At 46.8% G+C, this 22,674-nt stretch overlaps 1 protein-coding gene across 3 annotated transcripts in view; it reads left to right on the top strand.

The window, feature by feature from the left end:
• CLUAP1 (clusterin associated protein 1) overlaps positions 1-22,070 on the top strand; it is a 60,147-nt gene extending 38,077 nt beyond the window's left edge. For all 3 annotated transcript variants that reach the window (XM_083872164.1, XM_083872162.1, XM_083872163.1), the window contains exons 9-12: positions 5,913-5,985; positions 14,760-14,864; positions 19,565-19,620; positions 21,575-22,070. In XM_083872164.1, coding sequence (XP_083728290.1) covers positions 5,913-5,985; positions 14,760-14,864; positions 19,565-19,620; positions 21,575-21,727 — 387 coding nt within the window. In that variant the 3' untranslated portion in view covers positions 21,728-22,070. The remainder of the gene's footprint in view (positions 1-5,912; positions 5,986-14,759; positions 14,865-19,564; positions 19,621-21,574) is intronic.
• The last annotated feature ends 604 nt before the right edge of the window (positions 22,071-22,674 follow it).

Raw genomic sequence — 22,674 nt, 5'->3', positions numbered from 1 at the left:
GGTGAAACCTGCTGGTTGTCCAGAAATTATTTCCCTGGGGTTTTTTTTGTGTTAAAGAATCCGAGCCTGATGCATGAGCAGTCCTAGAAGAAGTGCTTGTCACCCCCTTGCTAAAGAGGTTTGTCTGCATCATTACTCACCTGCACTTCCTTCTTCTCCAGCCCACCACAAGGAGATGATTGAAACTATTGAAAATAGTTTTATTCCAGTCATCTCAGCAGTAGGTAGAGCATTGTTCTGGGGAGCAGGAAGTAGGAGTGCAAATGTTTTCAGGTTGGAGAAATGGTAAAAACCAGGTGTGGGATTCTTGGGCTCTGACAGGAGTTAGAGAGAGGCTTGATGGTGCTGCCACTTCATTTGGGTGGGAGATCAGGAATAAACTGAAGTGTGCATCATCCCCCTATTGAAGAGCCTCTTGCTGTGAGAAATGGGGGCTGTATTGACCTAATTGATCTCAAGATAGAAGGCAGCAGAGTCCATTATCAGTTCCTGGAACCCTCAGGATCACCAAGAACAGCTGTCCTTTGATGTGGTAAACACTCTCCTTGAAAGGCCTGAGTAATCCTGACCCCTTTGGAACACTTGATCTTGGTGCCACAGGCAGAGAGAGGATAATTCAGGGCTTGGAGTCTGGCAATGACTGCTCTGTGGTGCTGAACCAGACACTGCTGTGCCTCCTAACTCCCAATCAGTGTTAATTTGGACAATGATTTCTTCAGGCACTGCAAACTGACCCCAGGTTTACACTGCAGAGTTGTACCTTAATTCAAATAAATTACACATCCAAACAGTAACCACTTGTAAGCTCACTACAATAAAGATGTAATCCATGAAGGGAATGTTCAATGAGCTGTTATTGAGTCATTAGAATTCATCCCTTCCACAAAAAGAAATAGAAAAATGGAGAGTTGTCGTTAGGAGAAATTTGCATTGTGTGTAATGCTGAATACAGAACACATCTGATCCACAGGATAAAGTCCATCTCTGTCATGTTATTTTAGGTAGTAGTGAATTTGTCTGTGTTATTGCTGACTTGAAGCTTCTTGTATGAAAGGATTTTGCCTGGAAATTTCTGGGCAGAAAATGTTAGTCTGGATCTCTTTTTTAACTTCTTTCCTCAATTCTGTTTAGATTTCTCTCAGTGCTGGCAGATGATTTAAAGGCCCTGCACTGGTCTCACACAGCCTTTGCCAGTGCCTTCCCAATCCTTGTGTCTGCTGTATCTGCACAGTCCTGAGCTGTGCTCTGCCATGGACAGTCACACAAATCCTCAGCAGAGAGCTCAGTGCTGTTTCCTTGGATGTTCTGTCCCCTTGGCTCTGACCTGTGGTTTCTGGATGGCTCAGGAGTACTTCTGACATCACAGAATGGTTTGGGTTGGGTTGGGAGGGACTTTAAAGCTCATCCAGGGCCATGGGCAAGGACACCTCCACCAGCCCAGGGTGCTCCAGCCCCCTCCAGCCCGGCCTTGAAACCAGCACAGCTCTGCAGAGAAGTATTTGAGGTGGAAAGGTTTGAGTTGGGCTTTGTTTGTTGTCTTCTGGGGTTTTTTTTAATAGAAAACCATTCAACTAAATGAATCACTTTTAAACTGCTGTCTTGGTCACTGACTGACAGATTCATTCTGTTCCAAGAAGGTCAGCTGTGGCATCAGACCTCATGCAGTGCAGTCCTCAAAGCCTCCAAGCTGTGCAGCCTCTTTGGGCCAGCTGTGCACTGTTTGATCATTCCAACAGAAAACATGAATTGCGCACAGTAAAACCTGCAGTAACCTGTGCAGAAAGGTTTTCTATTGCATCAAAAGTCACTCCAGAATCGTGCCAGAGGGAAAATAACTCATTTACTGCGTGAGGATATGGAGGGAGAGCTTAGAGAGAGGCAAAGAGATTTCACACAGAGCACAAACAGGGTGCCCAGGTCAGCAAACACATCCCACAGGGTGAGAACAAACAATTACCAGGCTGCCATTCCTCACCCTGGATAATCTCCTGCTGTTGAGTTCCCAGAGGGGAGGTGTTGATGTCCAGGTTATGGAGTGTGCTGTTCCCTTCCAGCTCCAGTTCATCTGTGGGTATTGCTGGATGAAGTCAGGACTTGTTGAGTAATTATGGGAGTTTTAGGGAGAAATGTGTGAGAAATGTTAAACCAATCTGATTTTAAAACAGTTGCTGTGGGTTGGTTTTGAATGCACTTCACATCTGGCTCTGTGCAGCCTGAGCTGTTGTCAATGAGAGCTGCATTGGTGTAAATCAGCCAAAAATCCCATATTTTCCTTCTGCTCTTGTGACCCCATGTGAAGGCTCCTCTGGAGACCTTTCCCACACATCCCTGATGGAAGTTCTCCTTCCTAAAGACTCTCCCCCAAAGCAAAATCATCAAAGCTGGCAACGGGACAAAGGGAAATGGCCTCAAGCTGTGCCAGGGGAGGTTCAGGTTGGTTATTAGGGAAAATCTCCTCACAGCAAAGCATTGGGACCTGCAGTGGGTCATCATCCTTGGAGGCAGTCAGAAAACAAGTGGATCTGGGACATAGGGACATGGTTGACAAAAAAAACACCCCTTGATCTCAGAAGTCTTTTCCAACATTAACGATTCTGTGATTCTATGAAAACCCTTGCTAGGTTTTTTTTTTTACTCTGATAGCTTTCCTTGATGAGACATTGCCCTCACATTAGAAAGCATTTGTGCTTTTCCCTTAATTCTCTGGATGGCATGAAAGACACTCCATTAATTAACACATTTTTCCTTGAAAAAAAGAAACCTTTCAAGGAACTTCTGAGGTGTTTTTGTGACTCTTCTTGATGAAAGTGCCCTTCAGTAGTGATCTAACAGGTTTAATTGATTCTTTTGATAAATGTGAGTGCTGGAGCTGGTGTGCCAGAATTTATTAGGAGACACAATATTTCTGTAATCCCTGTGCACAGCTGTGATCCCACATGGCCTCTGTTAAAAAAACAAAATCACCCCAACCACCCTTCCTACCCCAGAGCCTGCACACTGGAACTCAAAAGTGGTTTACTTGTGCAGAGAGCATTAGATCAGGTCATATTAAAACATTCTGACACAATTTATTGCAAAGACTTGCAGAGGTATTAGGTGGAAAATCATCTGCTTTGCCTGTTGAAGAAGATTGAGATGCAGAGTGTCTGTGTTGTCTCATTCCAACTCCAATCAACAAAAAACATTTATCTTGTGTGCTGGACAGGTAACATTTCTGTAACAGCAGAAAACGGGCGTGAAAAAAGCCCAGTTGATTGTAAACATAAGTGAAACTTTTATTGATTTAGAAGCTTTTGTGTGTCACCAGGAGGGCTCTGCATTCCCTGTGCTCCTGTGTGGGCTCTGCCAGCAGCCCTGATGGACAGCAGGGACATCACTGGTGACTTAAGGACACCTGAGCCCTTGTGCTGAGGACAGGGACAGCCATTAGCAGTGAAAAGTCATTCTGACCTGCTGGGAGGAAACTTCTGCACTCTTTGAACAGGCAGCCAGTGGAACAGACTGCCCAGGCAGGTTCATCAGTCTCTTCCTTGGAGATCTTTAGGACCCAATAAACTCCAGCCCTGAGCACTGAGATCTGATTCCATTGCTGGTCCTGCTTGGGCTGAGACTTTGGGAGGTCTCTTGGAGCCAGGGTTATTCACTGGGTCTCAGTGTCAGCCCTGCCTTGCTGCCCATTTCCCTCAGCTGTTGGCAAAAATTACTCCTTTGGGCAGATTTACACCCAAGAAAGGCTGCATAATATATGAGGCAGAGAAGGAGAATTCCCATCTGTCTGCCCCTAAAGGAGGATTTTCAGCCCAGTGATCCCTGGTGCCCTGAAAGCCCTGGGAGTCTCTGAAGGGGCAGGTTGGTTTGGATTTGGTGTTAATTGGTACTTAAATTGATTCTCCAGTGGGAGCTGCCACTTCATTTGAGTAAAATCCACTTTAAGGGGACGATCCAGAGAGTGTTTGCCTGCTGCAGCTCCTGCTCTTTGATTTTACTGGAGAGACTGAACAGGAACTTAAATAGTGGCTCCTTCCCATCCCAAGGCACTCAGGGTGTCCCTGTGGGAGCTGCACCAGCACAGGGACACATTTTTGTTTTCATGGAGCTGTCACCCTGTCACTGCCAGGGAAATGTGACACTTGAGCAGCCCCTGGTACAGCCCCATGTGTTGAAAGAGCACCTGCAGTGTTCCAGTCCATCACCCCCAGCTCCTGTGGCCTGTCACAGCTCAGAGCCTTGGGTCACACACAGGTGCCCAGGCTCAAACAGGAGAACAGCTCTGGTGAGCACAGGCTGAGTTTTGCTGAGCTGCCATAAATCACATCTGCTAAGGTGGTGTCTCCACAGGAGCTGCTCAGGCCCAAAAATGCAGCTTTGGTGATTGCAGGTGTTCAAAACCTTAAAAAAAATTAAGTGATAAATTCTGTTTACTTTCTAGATTTTTGGATTGCCACCCCTTTTCCCCCCTCTTTGAAGATGTCACTTGTTAAGGACAATAACCAGCAGTTCACTGATGCTCTCCTGGTTCTGACTGGTCTGGAGCTGCCCTTTTAAAACATTTTCTGTTGCTGCAGTTTTGATGAGCTTCTGCAGGATGTGGCAGTGATGGATCCAGGGGCTGCTTTGGAAGGGAGGATGATCAGGCTCAGCAGGTCCCTTGGGCTGACTGTGCCATTTGACCAGCCGTGCATCAAGTTATTCAGAACTAAACCAAGAGAAAAACAACATTTTTCCTGCCAATTAAGTTTCTGGGCTGGCTTGCAGTGAGCTGAGCTGAGCTGCTGGCAGCAGCACAGGTGCAAGGCTGGAGGAAAGGGAGAGAAGTGGCTCATCTATATGAGTAAACATTCTTTTAGCCTTCATTTCTCTTGTAGTTTAAGTTCATAAACCCCATTTTCTTAACCCTGCTGTTTTCCCCCGGGGTGCAGCACCCCATCCTCCAGTCAGGACCTTGGGGGCAGGCACATACTGAGCTGCAGTGGAGAATTTATTTGCCTGACTTAATTTTGTTTGGATGGATTAGTTTGCAGCAGGTTCCTTTTGTGTCACTGCACAAGTGCTTTTCTCAGAGCTGGAGAAGGGAAAGGAGCTGAGGGAAGCAGGGCAGGGGAGCTGCTTATTTGTCTAAATTGGAATTGCCAGCTTCAGCTGTCGTGGTGTGTGCCTGGAATTGCAGTGCCAGGCAGTGATTGTGTCCATGCTGATTATTTCACTGCTCTGTGAACATGCTGAACGTGCTTCTTGGGCTTATGAATTTGTCCCCATGACATTTGGGAAATGTCCTTTCCTTTTTATCCTGGTTTTTCCTTTCTTTGCATTGTGTGGGCTGCAGCAGGCAGTGGGGTTGGGATCCAGGTGGGGGATGGATCCCTCCTGTATCCATTTGTCCCAGGGACAGAAGAGGGTTGGGAATGGGGGCAGGGGCTTGTTAATCATTCTGTGACTTCTTAGTGTCAGTCCTTCATTTGGTTGGTTCTCCTTTGCACCAGAATGGTGTAATAAATATATGGCTGTACTTTTCCAGCTCATTGTTTGCTCCAGTTTTGTTTGAATGCTTGGGAAGGTGTGGATTCTTTCTGGTTTGGATTTGTGTTAAACCAGTTCTGCTGTTTAATGGACTGTTGGCTGAAAACAACTACCAGAGTCTATTTTCAAAGCAACAGCAGTCATGTGCTGTGGGATCAAGACAAATAAATTTAATTTTCCATGGGATAAATGATATTTCACCTAAGTGGGGATGCAAGGTTGAATTTCAATGCACTGTTTGACCTGAGCTTTACATCCTGACCCTCACAAAGCAAGCAGGAGCTCCATGTTTCAAATCAGACCTATTTTTCCATAAAACCATCTCAATGCTGACATTTTCTAGTCCCACTCTACCTGTAGCACTTTCCCAAGGCAGCTCTTTTCTCCTCTTGCAGGAAGCAGCCAACATGTTACGTCTCATTCAGAACAGGCTGAAGGAGGAGGAGCAGCACCTGCTGAAGAGTGGAGGTGAGTGAGATTTCCTTCTCTTCTTGGAGTAGCAGAGGAGTTGCTAAGTGCTGGCTACTCCATGTGTAAGTGTTCACTTCCAAGGGGATGTGGGGTGTGGGGTCAGCAGGAAAGGGCAGAACAAGTGGAGCTTTAAAGGACAGCAGTGAAATGTTCTGGGAATGTTCCTCTGGGAATGTTCCCCTGCCCTGCCGCGTTCACCTGCAGAGCTGAGGAGTGACCACAGTCAGGCACTGAATGCTGGGCAAGCCCAGAGCACATTTAGGCTTCATTTTACTGTTCCCACCCCTGCCTGGGGACACAGATTTGTCCCAGCACCAGGGGATTGCTGGTTTGAGAGCAGACTTGGACAGAGGATTCTTCTCAGCCAAATCCTCCATGGAGGTGAGTCGTCCTGGTGGTTTGTGTCCTGCAAAACCAGAGTGTCCTTTCTGGCCCCAGTTTCTGTCCTCAGCACCTCCTGAGGACAGAGTTTGGTTTTGTGGTCAGAATGATTCCTTATGACACACTTCAGAACTTTCCCAGATGAAAACTCACAGCTTAAAATCCTCTCTGATGTCATCAGTCTTCTCAATAGGATCCACATTTGCCTTCTTGCATTTGATTTTAGTGCACCTGCAAAATGGGAATGGAATTAAAATTTGGGAGGTTTTTTAATTTTTTTTCCTAAACTACTTCTTAATTAATTAGGATCAGAAGGGAATTAACAACCTCTTGAGACTCTGTAGAAAGCTCACAAACTAGATGCTGCTCTTTTTGAGCCAAACAGCAGCCAGAACCTCATCATGAACTACCCCTGTGAGTTTAATATTGCAGTCTGGGCATTTTGATTTGATACTGGGAGAAACTAGAAGGAAAGTTAATTCTCAGGAACAGAAGGACAGTTCAGGAAAGCTGAAACTGAGTAAAGACATAAAAGTTGCACTTCACAGTTTGTTTGGTATCTGAGATTTTCAGAGCAAACTCATGAAATAAGAAATACTCTGATTTCTGCCTATCTTTGATCTGGTATCAATGAGGTAAAGAGTGAAGAAGTTTTAGCTGAAATACAGGATTTTAAATGTAAATTACAAGAATGTGGAATCATTTCAAGGATTTATTTGCATGAAAAAGTCCAAGTCCTGTTCTCTGACAGTTTTAGGGGTAAAAAAAGTTCAAGAGGAGCTGGACATCAGTCACCAGTAATTGGCAGTATGAGGTATAACATGAAAATTTGCTTCCCTGCTTTATCCTTGTCTGTGGATTTTCAGCTGGAAAACTTCAGTCATTTTGCATCTCTGAAATAAAAGGAAGTTTGCCTTTTAGTGACTGATTTAACTGCCACAAAAGAATGTGATTATTACTTTTAATGACCTCAAATATTACCATAATACATCTTAATTCAAGTACCTAATTGTCATAATTAGCATTTATTCTGGTGAGAAAAGCACCAGGATCCTGCTTTCCAGAGCTGCCTCATTTATTGGCTGTCCCATCACCTCTGCAAATCGAGTAATCTCTGGCAGCTCCACCCTGCCTTTGTCTGTGAAAGTCTGCAGAGGTGGAATTAAGACAGGAATTTTGCCTCTCTGGGGCTGTTTTCCAGTCAGGAGCTCAGAGGTTAATTAATGGAATGTTTTAAAAGTCCCCAAGACCACAGTCTGCTCACACTTAACAACCTGGGCTCTCTCCTTAGAGCAGAGCCCTCCTCCTCCTCTCGTTATTAATTAAATGCTGCCCTTTAAACAATTCAAACCCACGAGATTTGCTTTGGTGGGAGAATGCAAAAGTCAATGTCTTACATGGCCCAGTTTGTTTACAGAGCAGCTGTGTTAATCCCAGGATCCTCATCACAGGAAAAAAAAAAACCACAATACAAAATTTGGCACAAGAGGAAACAAGGAAAGAACAGCAGGATGGGCTCAGCACCAGAAGAGCTTTGCCTTCCCCGGGCTTAACCAGAACCAGGGATCACCTGAAGGAGGCAGTTCCTGCTGGAGAGGATTCCCCAGGCCCTGCAGCTGCATCTGGCAGTGTTTTATCAAAACTGCTGTGAGCATAGTGAGGAAATGGTGTGAGGTGCTGCAGCCCTGAGCACTTCAGCCCTCCAGCTGTTTGGATTTTGGGTGCTGCATGCTCCTGAGAGAGGATGAGCCCTGTAACAGGGAAGAGTAAAGAAAGACTTCACCATCAGAAACATCTTTCTGAAGCAGGTTTTTGGAGGGAAGAATATTTCATAGACTCCCAAACTGCTGTGGGTGGGAAGGGAGCTTAAAGCTCATCCCATGGGCAGGGACACCTCTCACTATCCCAGGCTGCTCCAAGTCCTGTCCAGCCTGGCCTTGGACACTTGCAGGGATCCAGGGGCAGCCACAGCTTCTCTGGGCACCCCCACCCTCCCAGGGAACAATTCCTTCCCAATTCCTTGTTTAAACTGACCTTCCTTCTGTTTAAAACCAGCACTCCTTGTCCTGTCACCACAGACCCTGCTAAATATTTCATTTTTCCACTTGACTTTTTGAGTAATGCCCCCACACAAAGCAAGGTGGTTTTATCCAGAGTTTTATTCCATCTTCAGTTTGTTTGGAAACTCAGGGCTTTGTTGTCTGGGTCTTCAACCCAACAGACACCAGGATGGCTGAAGTGGACCCTGCTCTGACTTGGTCTTGCTCATGCAGCAGATTCTGGAGATGAAGGGATGAACTCCTTCTCTGCTCAGTGGGCAGGCTGGGCTGGTTCTCCCACATCCCAGGAATCCCTGGTTGGTTCTGGAATGTTCTGGGGGAATGAGCTGCCTTGGGACAGGTTCATTGCTTCCCTCCTCAGAGGGGCCACAGGGCCTCCAAAGGACCAGGGCAGCTTCTCTCACTCTGTTAACACTTTGCCCCTGGGAGCTGCAAAACACTTAATGAGGCTTTTCTAACAGCGTGGGCTGGCAGTTGATGATAAATTTGTTGCCATTAACTGATAAAAGTCAGCATCCTGTCTGCCCTGTGAGCGCTGTTACCTTCCCCAACCCACCTAATTGATCAGCTCTCGAATTGTCTGCATCTCCTGACCTTATCTCCTGCTAATTTGGTAAGAAGGGATCTAAATTAGCACTTCATTTCTCTCTGCAATGAAGCTGCAGGAGTTTTGGTCAGCTCTCAGTTGAGTTTCAGGCTGAGAAAGTGTGCAGGTCTGTGCAGGTCTGTGTTAAGAATAAAGAAAGTCCATGGTTATGGTACTCACATAAAAATGGCAAAATTATTTAGTGTTATGATCAACAGCCTGGTTCTTTTTTCTTTTGCTTCCACACATTGCAAATCAACTTTTCTCTCTGACAGAGCAACTCCATAAAACACTGCACTAAAGAAAAAAAAAAGCCACAAAACCAAAAAAACAACACTAAATTGTCTGAAATGCTGTTCTTGAACAACATAAAGATTTTGAACTCTAGCTAGAGATCAGGCTCTGAGCATTACCTGCCTGATGAAATACACACAATTAAGTATTTGCAGCAGTATAAAAATGTCTTTTGTGCCGAGCAGGGAGGAAATTGCTGTTATTTTTTCTAATCTTTGCTTGGCAGAAGATGCTCTTAGAGAGGCTGATGCAGGCAGTGGTGTCACACATCTGCTGCCCCTGTGCCACATCCAGGACTTGGTGCCACGTAACAAATCTGATTGCCTGAAACTCAGGGCTTGGTTTCCTTGTTAATGCCAAAGTGACACTTAAAACTGTATTAGACACTGCTGGGTGCTCTGACACTGGGTTGTGTGAGAGGAGAGGCCAGAGAAGGTCACTGACCACTGCAGAAATTCACTTTATTTCCTCAGGTTAATCCAAAATTGCAAAAACTTTGTTGAGCAAAAAGGAACAACTTGGAATAGTTCTAGACTGAAATATTTTCTCAGAGCCTTCAACTTACTGCATTTACAGATCTTTCTTTTTAACTTTCTTACACTTTTTCCAATGCATTTTCTCATATTCTTCAAGAACTTTTTATCAATTTAAAAGAAGACAATGCAGAATCACAGGATCCCAGAGTGGTTTGGGTTGGGAGGGACCCAAGGCTCATCCTTGAGCAGGGACACTTTCCACCATCCCAGGCTGCTCCAAGCCCCATCCAACCTGGCCTTGGACATAAACACTTTGAAATTGTCAAGGTATTTCCTGTATTGGCCAATGCTGTGCACAGGATTAATTTAAATATACAGAAGTATTTGCTGTAAAACTGAATTTTTCCTTGACTCTGCCACTTTCTGTTGTGCTGCTCCAGTCAGTCCAACCTGCATCCTCTTGCTTGAGCTGTAGAATGAATAAACATTCATTTTTCCCAGGAAATCTGCACTACTTGAGTCTTGTTCAGCAATAACCAGAGGATTTGGATGCTCCTGGGTGCACCTTTTCCACTCCAGAGCTGATGCTTTAAAATCTACCAGCAGACAAACAAAAAGGCCCATTGCAGCAGCTGTGGGATTTGAGGAGTAACTCTTGGATGATTCCTGGATGATATTGCTGGTGCTCAGGCCATCCATCTTCTCCTAAGAGACACTTGGAACTGGTCCACAGGAGCTTTGTGTTCTGCTTGTTGGGTAATTGCAAATTCATGGTCTAATTTAATAGTGCTTGGATGGATTTTTGGCTTGTAAGACTGATAGAAATAGTTCCGCTCACCAAATATGACCTCTTTATCAAATGGGCCTCAAAATAACCTAAATGGTCACTCCTGTTAAGACTCCAAATCCCAGTTCAAGTGGAGCTCGTCATCCTAAGTTAATTTTAATTATTTCAAGTGGCTGAGAGCCGTTGGTTCCCCAGGCAGTGGTTAATCATCCTTACTGATAAACTGGGAGTTTGGATGCTGTAGATAGACCAGGCTGGATGGACTTGGAGCAGCCTGGGTTGAGTGTTTGCCCATGGCAGGCCTGGAATGGGGTGAGTTTAAATTCCCCTGCAACCCAAATTATTCCACGATTCTGTGATCTTAAAATGACCAGGTGAGATAAATTAGTGAACTTAGAGCTAACTCTGCAACCAGCTTGTTGCTGTATGTTGCTGTTACTGCCCAGTTTTTGGCTGCACAGCTCTGAATATCCAAGTTTTCCCCTGGAATTCCCAGGAGTTACACACATCTGCACCTTGCTCAGGAGCTCTCAGTACCAGGCTGAATTTTTCTGAGAGATCAGATGACAGATCTCAATTTTGTGCTAAGGACAAAGGATGTTCCCTCCAGGTATTTTTATATCCAAGCCTTTCTTTCCCTTCAGGCAGAGTTGTGGGTTTAGGAGTGTGCAGGCTGATCCAGAGCCTGGTGGTGTGGGTTTGGTGTGATGGGTTTGACAGAGCTGAGGCTTTCAATAGGGCTTCACTGTCCTTCAGCACATCTAAAATCCCAATCCCACTCTCTTTGCTTTTTTTACTGTTCCCTTATTTCATTCTAGCAATTAACTGGATTTCATTTGGGATCAAGTTGCTGTCGGTTGCCCATTTGATTGTTCTCGTGATGTTTTCTCACCAAAACCAGCCTCCTGCTGAGTGCAGTAATTGCTGTGGGGCCAGTGCCTGTGTTTGCAAGGCAGTGATTTTCTGATGAAATTGGACACACTGCACAGCACTTAGAGCTAATTCCAGAGTATATCAATAAACAATGGCCACTGTGCTCATTATCCTCACCACAGTAACTTCTTATTTTACAGCTGGATACCTTTACTTGAGTATTGCTACAAACTACCAAATCTACAGTGAAATCACTGCTGAGTTATTAAATCATGCAGCTTTTTCCTTCAAGCATTGCAAATTACCAGAAATTAAATCATTTCAGCATAGTATTATCTGTTCAGGTATCAGCTCTTGGCTTTTTTTCTGGGACCAGGAACAAAAATCTCACTTTTGGAGATCAGTGGAACCAGGATGTATTTTTTGTGGCGTGGACAGTTCTAAAGGAAACTAATTTAGTTGACTGAAACCCATCTTTATGAGATAGAAGTGTTGAAATGAAAGGTAAGTGGGGTTTAAAATCCCAGTATATCCTCTCTCAGGTAGGCTGATATTTGGAGTGTTTTCTGGGCAGAAGAAGCAATCACAGCAGTGGGGAGATGGGCCCAGCACAATTTACAGACTTGTTCTGCTGATTACCTTTTCATAATAAAAATACAAGAGCTCCTTAAAACCTCAGTCTGAAGCTTCTGGAAGCTGCCAGCTTGAACTCAATTGGGGCCACATGGATTGCTGAATAATAATAAGTCTGTTGTGAGAATTCAAATAATCCTCATGTAAACCCATATAAATCTCATAAGCTGCCTCCATTCAGTGGGTTCTGTACTTTATGGACAAGCACCTGGCAATTTGTGGTGCTGTGGTTGATTATCTTCATTGCTTTATGCTGATCCTGAGAAAAATCTGGGGTTTTTTCCATAAGGAATATTCCTTGTCTCTCCAGAATTGATTGTAGTTAGCTGTGCAGTGGTACACATATGAGATTGTGCCTTTTTCTAGGACAGTAAGTCTTTTTGTATGTTATTAAATGAAACTTTCTGAATATTCTGGTGAGAACTGGGTGTGGAGTGAGGGGCTGGTGGTGAAACACTGTCTAGGACAGGTCACACACAGCACTGGGCTGGTGTTTAATCCTGATAAAAAGCCTGTACTCAGCTTCTCCTGTGTATTTGAATAATTTTTTAGCAGTGTGCACTGGTTCTGTGTCCTTGGGATTTTGGCTCAGCACAGTTCAGCTCAGCTGAATAGCTCAGATTATTCATGGGCAGAGCTGGGCTTGGTGATAGCAGCTCTTGGGCTGGATTGGAGCAGTGTCTTTGTTTTTGGGGAGTGAAAAAGGTGCTTGCTGTCTTTTCAAGAGGGAACAAGAGGCCTGGAGACAGGAACTTTGATATTGCTGAATTTGCATTTGCAGCTGTCACTTCCCAGAGCCTCTGGCAGGAGTTCACTGCAGTGATGCTCCAAGCTGGGCTCTGTGCTCCAGGATTCCAGCCAGGCTGTTCAAGGAAAACCCAAACTCCTGACAAGGATCCATAACAAGATTTGTTTCAAAGTCACGGCTCAGCAGGAAAAGTGCTGTACTGTGTTATTGGGAAGAAACTCTTCCCTGGGAGGGTGGGGAGGCCCTGGCACAGGGTGCCCAGAGCAGCTGTGGCTGCCCCTGGATCCCTGGAAGTGTCCAAGGCCAGGCTGGATGGGGCTTGGAGCAGCCTGGGATGGTGGGAGGTGTCCCTGCCCATGGCAGGGCAGGGGGTGGAACAAAATGGACTTTGAGGTCTCTTCCAAGCCAGGCCATTCCATGACATGCTGGGAGTTCAGTTGATGAATTTGTATCTTCATTTGGCTGAAAAGGCAGTCCAGGCTTTTTAAAGGCACAGGGAAGAATTTCATCTCCAAATCCCATCCAGCCCTGCTCTCTGGGAAGCTGCTGGTCCCTGCTCAGCTGGCAGCTCGTGCTCAGGAGATCCCAGACAGGAGCAGGAAACACAAATGGGCATGGAATGGGAAAGATTTGGACAATGGGCTCCCTGCAGCATCCTCTGCTCTTGGCAGTGCTGCTGCCTAACAGCAACACAAATGACAAAGCCTGAAAGGGAGAAATTGCTGCTAAAAACAAATAACCAAAAGGGAAAGAAAAACACCCGCACAAAATAAGAATGAGGGCATTTTAGTAGCAGTAAGAGCCATGACAGCTGTGATAAATTCATTAATACATTGAGCACAAACTTGAATCCTTTCTGTAATCTCCACGTGGCTCCCCCCAAGGAGTTTGCCCATGCAAGGCTGAACAAAACCTCAGTTTCCTAAATGCCAGACAAACAGAAGCAGCATCCAGGTCACACAGCAGTGAGTGATTCCCTCACTTGCCAAAGAAGAAAGTGCAAATAGAAATTGCAGCTTACTCTGCTGGAGCCTTGTAATCTTACCAGGCTAGCAGATACCTCCCTTGCCATTTTCTCATTAACTCAATATTGCAGTGAAAAAGAGGATGGGAAAATGTCTAATATTTGTATATTGTCCGATAATTAAATACTGCAAAGATGTGTCAGCTCATTACTAATCCTAATTGAAGTAGTTATTTCCATTTTCAGCTCAGACATGTGTGTAATTAAATGTACCTGGGAAAGAATTGCCTATTTTCTCTAAATAATCAGCAGCAAATGTTGCTGTGCTGGGTCCTCCCATGGGGTCCTGTTGGGTTTGTCCTGGCATTAGACAGGTTTGGATGGGGAGAAGGAAACAGAGGCAGATGATGAAAATATCTGAAGAAGTTCCTGCATCTTTAGAAGGTTCCCTGTCTCTCTAGCATCTTGGGTTTGGTTGTAGCTACATTCCTTTATCTGGGGATGTGGAACTGTGCTTATCTAGGATTAAATGAAAGGCAAATAATCCAAGGAGATGGGTTTTGACATTGCTGGTGTCAAGGTAAAACCAGGGTGATAATAAACACACACTTCTCAAATGCTTTTCAAAGAGTTTTATCTTTAAATCACTTGCTGAAGTAGCAGCTTCTCTTCACCCCCAGAGGGGGTGTTTAAACAGCACCTTTGTGGTACTGTCTGGGATTGTCCCAAGGCTCTTCTTTACAGTGAATGCTGCTTTGGCACTGCCATGCTGAAGGATTTCTCCTTGGGATATGGATATTGGCCATTTTCCTGTGCTCTCTGTAGAGCCAATGCTCTCTGCAGCTGCACTTTCAATTCCTCTTGGGCTTGAACAAAGGTAGAACTGCTGGTAACTCCTGTGTCCAGCTGCTGTCCTGGGCTGGGGGCTGCTTTGGGTGATATTAATCATCTGGCTTTGTTTTTAACCAGGTAATGATGACTCTGACCTAGAAATCCAGGAGGATGAAGGATCTGACAGCGAGGGGGATTTGCAGGCCACGAGGCACCGCATCGGCACAGAAGCTCTTCTGCAAGGTATCCTAACCCTTCCTGAGCTGCCTTGATCCACAGGGATGTGCTGGAATTACCTGAGTAGCTGCAAATGTAAGAAGCCCCTGTCACCTTTCAGGATATTCAGGCACTGCTCAGCTCTCAGGAGCTGTAAGAGGATAAAGCCCTATGGAAAAAGCAGTGCTTCCAAGGGAGCAAATTAAGATTTATTTACTGGGGGGAAAAAAAGGACTGTGTGGGGAAAATCCTGCCTTGGTATTGCCTTACACATTCCTGAAGCACTTCTATACAGAGCCTTAGGGAAGCAATTTCTCATTGCAAAACATTTATTTCCCTGTAGCTGCTGGCACCTGTTTTAGCTGGGAAATCTTCAGTGAGTCAGTGAAGCCACCTGCACTGACTGGGCACAGGTGGAGCACACCTGGGCTGCTGTTCCAGGGAGGGTTGTGAGACTTCTGTCCTTCCTGGGGAGTGCAGCTGCAGCCTCAGGGGAATTGCTGTGTGAGGGTCTGTGTTTCACTCAGTTGGGAAATGTTCTGCTTAGTCTGGAGTTGAACAAAACACAGCCAAGAAATCAGAGTAGTTAAGTCAGTTTTTGTTAGCAGTAAGGGATTCTGTGTCAGCACAAACCTCTCTGGGGTCTGGAGGAAGTGTCTGTGTGGGGGATTTCTTGTGCCACCACTCCTGCTGGAACCTGTTCCTTAGATAAACAACAAATATGTGGGGTTTTGTGAGTGGAATTCTGCCTTCTTCTCTCTGACTGAGGCCAGGGAAAGAAGCTGATGTTCTCAAGTCAGTGTAATTTAAACATTTTTCTTGAAAATTGACAAGTCTTGTTAAGTGCTAGAAGCAGTGATATTCTCTAAGGAATGTTTTACATTGGCATTTCTCAAGGAAAGGTTTGTACACAGATTTTAGAGCTTTGGAAGGGCCCTGTCAGTGATGCTTCATCTCAGAGAACACCATAACCTGAGTCCCTGCTGCTCTTAATAGCAGTTCTAGAGTTTTACTCTAAAAGTTGTAGAGTTTTCTGCCAGTAGATTTTTTTTTCTAGGAAGAGCTTTGGTATCATTAATTACCCTTAATGGAAACTCAGAATTAGTTCATCAGAGTTTAAGACCTGAGATTAATGTCAGAAGCAGCAGCTTCTTTAGAAAACCAGGGCTGAATATTCTCTGCCTGTTTGCTATTAAAAACATCACAGATCTGCTGGTGTTCTTCAGCAATTTACATTTAAATACACTTAATGATCAAGGCAGCATAACAAGAACATTATTTCTATTAATTACTGCTTTTTTCCTCGGCTCAATTTAAGATATTTCAATCACTTTCTTTTGAGGCTTTGTGTTTTCTTACATGGTGATGCTGCTGAGCCACGTTTGCTCTCAAACTGAGGAGAAAGGGCTCACTGTGCTCAGTCTCTGTGGCTGCTGGGGTGCACTTTTACATTTCTAATTCCCAGGCTATCCATGCTGGGAGACAAAGCTTCCTCCCTCTCTCTGTGCTGGGCAGATATTCCAGTGTGTTTTGCCATTTTAGATTATCAGGGAGAGATAATCCCTCTTTTTAAGCCATTTGGTATAATTGAGAAAAATCAGCACACTCACCCTCAAGAGCCCTTTCATCAGCTCTGTCTAGATGCTGCAAAATTCAAACTAAATGCAGGTTTGGTTTTATTCTTTCAGCCAATTAAAAGACTTGAAGTTATAGGATTTGGTTTCCCATGGAGCACCAAAGAGGGAGCTGGGGGATATTTGTGTGGTGCAGAGAGAAAATCAACCCCTTCCCCACATGCAGAGAGGAACGGGCAGGAGCAGCTGAAGAAGGAAGCTGGAATGGCCCTGTGTCCTGTCCCTCCATCCCTTGTCCCCAGTCCCTCTCCAGCTCTCCTGGAGCCCCTTTAGGGCCTGGCAGGGGCTCTGAGCTCTCCCTGGAGCTTCTCCTCTCCAGGTGAGCACCCCCAGCTCTCCCAGCCTGGCTCCAGAGGGGCTCCAGCCTTTGGGGCATCTCCGTGGGCTCCTCTGGACTCTCTCCAGCAGCTCCATGTCCTTCCTGTGCTGGGGACACCAGACCTGAAGGCAATCTGGTCTCTACATTTTAATTTTAGCATTGTCAATGTGAATAAAATTTCACATCCACTTTCATTCTGTCTGGCAGTAGATACTTGAGGCTGTGACAAATACAATGGACTTCCCTGAATTTGTGGTGGCACTTGCAGTAAGATCCTTGTTCTGTCAGAGAGCCAAAGGAAAAGAAATTCTTTCAGCATTGAAAGTCTTAACCATTTGCAGTGTAGAGAAACCTCTTGCCTGAAACAGGCCACAGCTGAGTGGTTTGCAGCAGGATGGTTGTTCATGTGGACTTTGGGGTAAAGGATGCACAGCCTTGTCCTGGGAATGCAGAAACTGCTGTTCTGGATCAGCTGTGGGATCCAGCCTGGTCTGTCCCCAGCCCTGGCTGAAAGAAAATGTCTGGGGAAACACAAGGGAGCTTCCCTCAGGGTCCCTGCTGCTCTCAAGCTGTTTCAACCCCATCACTTCTGGCTTGCCCAGGTTTAAGCTAACCCTCACTACATTTATTTTCTCCTAAGAACCTGTCCTTGAACTAAATAGATTTTTGTCACCCACACTATCAGAGGTGACAGATTTTCAAGTGATACGAGCTGACCAGACCTCAGAGACCATTTCACTACTGAGACAGGAACAACTTCAGCCCCATTTGATCTTCACTGTAAGAGGACAGCTTTATAAAACCCTGATTTTTTAGCAGACAATCAGTCCAAAGTCACACAGTGAGAGCAGCTCTCTTGGAGCCCTTTTCCTTGGCAGAGGTGGCCCAGAGGGTCAGGGTGTTAATGATGTGCTGGCAGAGAGGGCACTTGCTGCTGAGTGCCTGTGGCACCCTGCATGCTGGGGGAAGGCTGCAGAGCCTGAATTATCCCTCATTTTTTTTCAGAACTGTAGGGAAAAGGAGAGTTTTGACTTGCAAATCTTCTCAGCTGAGCCTCCACAGTTCTGTTTCCAAACCTTCCATACCACAGGGCAGGCTGAAAAGCAGTGAAGTCCTGTTCTCAGAGGGAATTGTCACTCTGCTTGTGGAATTTCTCTCTCTGTGTTCAGATTCCTGCTATGGAATTTCTGGAATGTTTTCCATCCCTCTCAGCCTCGCCCAGCTGTGAGCCATCCCAACACCAGACCTGGTGAAGAAGGAGGAGAGGCTGCAGGTCTGAAATGGTGGGAACGGCTCCCTCACTTCCAAGCAGATTTCCTTTTCATGGAGGTGTGAGAAATAAACTGAAGTGTTCTCCCCCACACAGCAGCTGTGCTGTGCTTAATGAATCCCTGGATTTTGGCAATGCCTGGAAAATGTTGCTGGGATCAGAGTCTTGCACCAAGGGAGGGGATTGCTCTGCTCTGCCCTGGTGGGGCCTCACCTCATGTCTGGGGCAGATGTGGGTGCCGTGATATCAGAAGGATCTAAAGCTGTTGAAGAGTGTCCAGAGGAGGGACATGGGCCTGGGGAAGGGTCTGAGGAGCAGCTGAGGGCACTTGGATTGTTCAGCTGCAGAAGGAGACTGAGGGCAGAGCTCAGCAGGGGCTGCAGCTCCAACCTCTGGGACAGGGAAGGGCTGGAGCTGGGCCAGGGCAGGGCCAGGCTGGAGATCAGGGAAAGGCTCTTCCCCAGAGGGTTCAGGCACTGCCCAGGCTCCCCAGGGAATGGGCACAGCCCCGAGGCTGCCACAGCTCCAGGAGAGCTTGGACAATGCTCAGGCTCAGGGTGGGATTGTTGGGGTGTCTGTGCAGGGCCAGGGGTGAGACTGGATGATCCCTCTGGGTCCCTCCCCACTCAGGATATTCCATCGTTCTGTGATTAAGAACACAGTGCCCAAAGGGCAACAATTCAGAAGGATCAGGCAGAAGGTTCATCCCATTTCTCTGTGTGTGGAAGGGAATGTGATGCAGAGGGAAGTGAGGTGTCTTCTATGAGCTCACGCTGTGAATTCATGTTCAGCACTGGAGACTGACTGCAGATCTCCAGACTGGGAGCACAATGTGTCAGCTCCAAATCCACCTGCCCCCCTCCCAGGCAGTCCAGACTCTCAGGTTTGTGTCACTCCTTGCTGTGAGGCACAGGGTTACCCACTGCTGGGTGAGGAGCTGGAAATCATCCCAGCCCTGTGGCTCCATCAGGTTGATGCAGAGGGGAAATGGAATCAGCTCACAGGCTCCAAATCAGGGATGCACATTCCCTTCTGCTCCCTGAGGGCTCGGTGCCTACAAACCATGGCCATGCACAGGGAGAAGATTTGACTCCAAAGGTGCAGTGAATCACAGCCTGTTCATTACCAGCATCTTTCTTAATTACTGCTCTGTACAGCCTGTCCCAGTTGGATTCACATTATCTGTAAGGAAACAACACAGGCTCCTCTTGGAAGTTGTGTGAGCCCAGCTGAACTGAGCCCAGGACACCCAGTGACAACATCCCCAGCTCTCCCTGTGCCATGCAGGTGACTCCTCTGTTTCCTGCCTGCCCCAGTACACACAGAAACACACCATGGCCATTCCCCACACAGAGAAATGTGGGGGGGTTATGGTCTGGGAGTGAAAATAATGCTCCATGGAAAACCTGATTTGTGTCCTCTTTACAGCTTAGTGCTCAGGTGAATTCTCTTTGCCCCTGTGACCATGAGCCAGGTGTGATGGGAATTCTCTTTGCTCCTGCAGGAAGAGTTGGCACACGGATCGTGGGATCAATGCAAGGTGGAGACATGGAGGAAGATGTGAGTAACCATCTCATGTGTCTGCACAGCTTCTGTGACAGGGCTTTAGATGCCAGCTCTCTCCTCAGCTGGAGAGACACCTTTTTACCTTCTGAATCCTCACACCCCAGGCCTGCTTTTCCTCTCCTTTCCAATGGCTGACACCTTTCCTCAGCATAGACATGTATTTTCTTATTTTTCCTTTGTTCTTGGAGTCTGTGTGCTCCATGTGCTTTCACCTCATCTTACACAGCAGAACTAGTGGCACACAGGCTGCAGGAATGTTGTTGTGAGCTGTGGGGCAGATTTCTGGGAAGAGGGACCAGTGCAGTGCATCAGGAGTTAAATACATGGATCTAAATCCTCTTCATTGCTCTAAAAAGTCACTCCTTGGAGCCCTGTCCGTGGCCTGTACTGGCAACATCAGTCCTCATTCCTCTGGGATGAGAGCAGGACTGTGAGCTGTGCCCTTGGGATTCCTGCTGCCCAGGACTCCTGGCCTTGCACTTGGGTTACATGTGAGTGGACTGTGTAAAAGGCACACACAGGTTTGCACAGGAGGCACTTGCTCTGTGTCTGTGCCCAGCTTTTGGCATCCCTGGGCAGCCTTTCTGTGCCTCTGGGTGGCTCCATCTGCACTAGGAAGCTGAATCCAGCTGCTGGGATGTGGTTGGCATTTGCGGTTAGCTCTCCCCACCATCCCAAAAAGCTGCTGCCATCCCAGGAGCAATGGGGCTGTTCTCTCCAGGTGGTGCTGGAACACTGTTTTGGGGAGTGCAGGAAATGGTACAGCTGTGGTGACTGTGGGTTTGTGTTTGAGCCTGTGCTGCTGTTAATTCCCAATGTGGATGGAACTTTTCTGTCTCAGTCCAGCAGACACCCCTCAGTGCTGCCTGTCTCAAGGAGGGCATTTCAGACATTTCTGGGAATCCCAGAATGGTTTGAGGTGGAAGAGACCTTAAAATTCATCTTGTTCCACCCAGAGACACATTCCACTAGACCATGTTGCTCCAAACCCCATCCAACCTGACTTAAAACAATTCCAGGGATGGGACAGCCACAGCTTTTTGGGCCCCTCTACCTTGTGTCTTGTAGAGGAACTTGAAGCCCACACTCTGCTCTTTGTTCCTGCCAGAATGGGTGTAGTGAAGGCTTATTGTTGCCTCCTGGACATCCAGACCCATTTCTGGGAAGGCAGAGTGCTGTGCTGGGGGGGAAGATGATGTCATTTTAGTCCTAGTGCTGCCTGATTGTCCTTGGCCACATTAGTGACAGATTTGGATGGTCACTCTGCTATTTCTACTCCCTTCAGACTTCCCTGTTGGCAGCTCTCTCCCTGCTAGCACAGCCCCAGCACATCCAGGGATGGAAAACCAAGGCCTGCAGCTTCTCAGAGCTCAGGGATCTTTGCAGCCTCTGTGTGTCCCAGCTCAGGGAATGAAACCAGTGAGGCTGCTTTGAACTCCTCAAGGAATTCATGGAGTTAGGAAGAGCCACCAGTGTGTGCCTGGCCTCTGTCACCTGTTGGTGTACCTGAGCTGTGCCTGCCTTTGCTGCCTTCTCCCCTGCTCCCAACCTGGGTACTTTCTGTTTCCTTTTATGTTCTTGTACATTTTTTTTTTCCTGCTCTGCCTCTGGTGTTCCTCCACTCTGGCTCTCCAAGGGGACCCCAGCCCCAGCGCGGCAGGGCCGGCACAAGGCACAGGTGGGTTCCTCTCCTGTGCTTGTCCTCCACTTCACCTCAGTTCTGTGCTCTCACAGTAGCTGTCACCTCAGTGTTAAACACCCTGCCAAGGCTTTTAATAGCCCAGACCCAGCAGAAGTCAGGGAATTTGTGTTCATCAGCCCCGTGGGGTGGGGAAGGAGGTTTGTAATCCATTGGGAGTGCAGGGGGAAGCCAGCGCTGCCATCTCTCACTTTGGGCTGGCAAAGAGGCCTGGCCATGGCAGATGGATTCATGTTTTCTGTCCTGCAGGGCGACTCAGGGGATAGTGAGATTGACCTGGATGAAGATGAGGAGGAAGAGGAGGAGGATCTGGAAGATGACAGCATGGAAATCGCCCCAGGCAAATCCAGTCTCCGAGCAAGGAAGCCAGAGCCACTGGAGCAAAGTGATAATGACTTCTGACCCTTCAGTAGCAGGAAGCCTCTTAAAGCACAAACTTTGGAGAGGCCAGGAGCTAAATACCCTGCTGTCTGAAAAGTGTGTGTCAGTGTGAATTCTGGAGTTGGTAAATAATGTTCATTAAACCTGAAAATTAAACTTGGATTGCCAGGTTTGTGAATCTCAAAGCATGAGCAGTTTATCCATAATGAGAATCACAGTAATGTGCACTTATTTCCATAATTGCACTAAACTGGCTCTTGTGCACTGCAGTGCCAGAAGTCTCACTCCAGTGAGCATCGTGTGCCTGATTTCCCTGCATTTTATTATGTCCAAATAGATTTCTTTGGCTTAATAAAACTGGATGAAAAGCTGCTCTGGGAATGCATTTCAGTTGGTTTTAAATCTGGCTTAAATCCATTTATCCTAAACATATTCTGTACTTAATCAAGGGCTTGTCTGCACAAAGAGCAGCCCCAGGTACATTGAAGTTAAAACTAGGGAAGTGACCAGGGAGAGCTCAGAGCCCCTTCCAGGGCCTAAAGGGACTCCAGGAGAGCTGGAAAAGGACTTGGGACAGGGCTGGAGGGACAGGGTACAAGGAATGGCTTCCCACTACCAAAGGGCAGGGCTGGATGGGAGATTGGGAAGGAATTGTTCCCTGGGAGGGTGGGCAGGCCCTGGCACAGGGTGCCCAGAGAAGCTGTGGCTGCTCCTGGATCCCTGGAAGTGTCCAAGGCCAGGCTGGACAGGGCTTGGAGCAGCCTGGGATAGTGGGATCTGTCCCTGCCCATGGCAGGGGATGGGACAAATGGGCTTTGAGGTCCCTTCCCAACCCAAACCATTCTGTGATGCTCTGACCCCTGAGGCCAGGCCCAGTCTCCCAGTCTTGGCTGCAGTTTGAGTCGCAGTTTTCTATTTCTGTACTGTAGGTCCAGATGGAAAAGTGAGTCCATACCTGGTGTGCACAG

Source organism: Zosterops lateralis (assembly GCF_965231275.1).
Source record: "Zosterops lateralis genome assembly, chromosome: 15".
Classification (NCBI taxonomy): Eukaryota; Metazoa; Chordata; class Aves; order Passeriformes; family Zosteropidae; genus Zosterops; species Zosterops lateralis.
The sequence above is the reverse complement of the archived record's forward strand: the minus strand, read 5'-3'. Positions and strand labels throughout refer to the sequence as shown.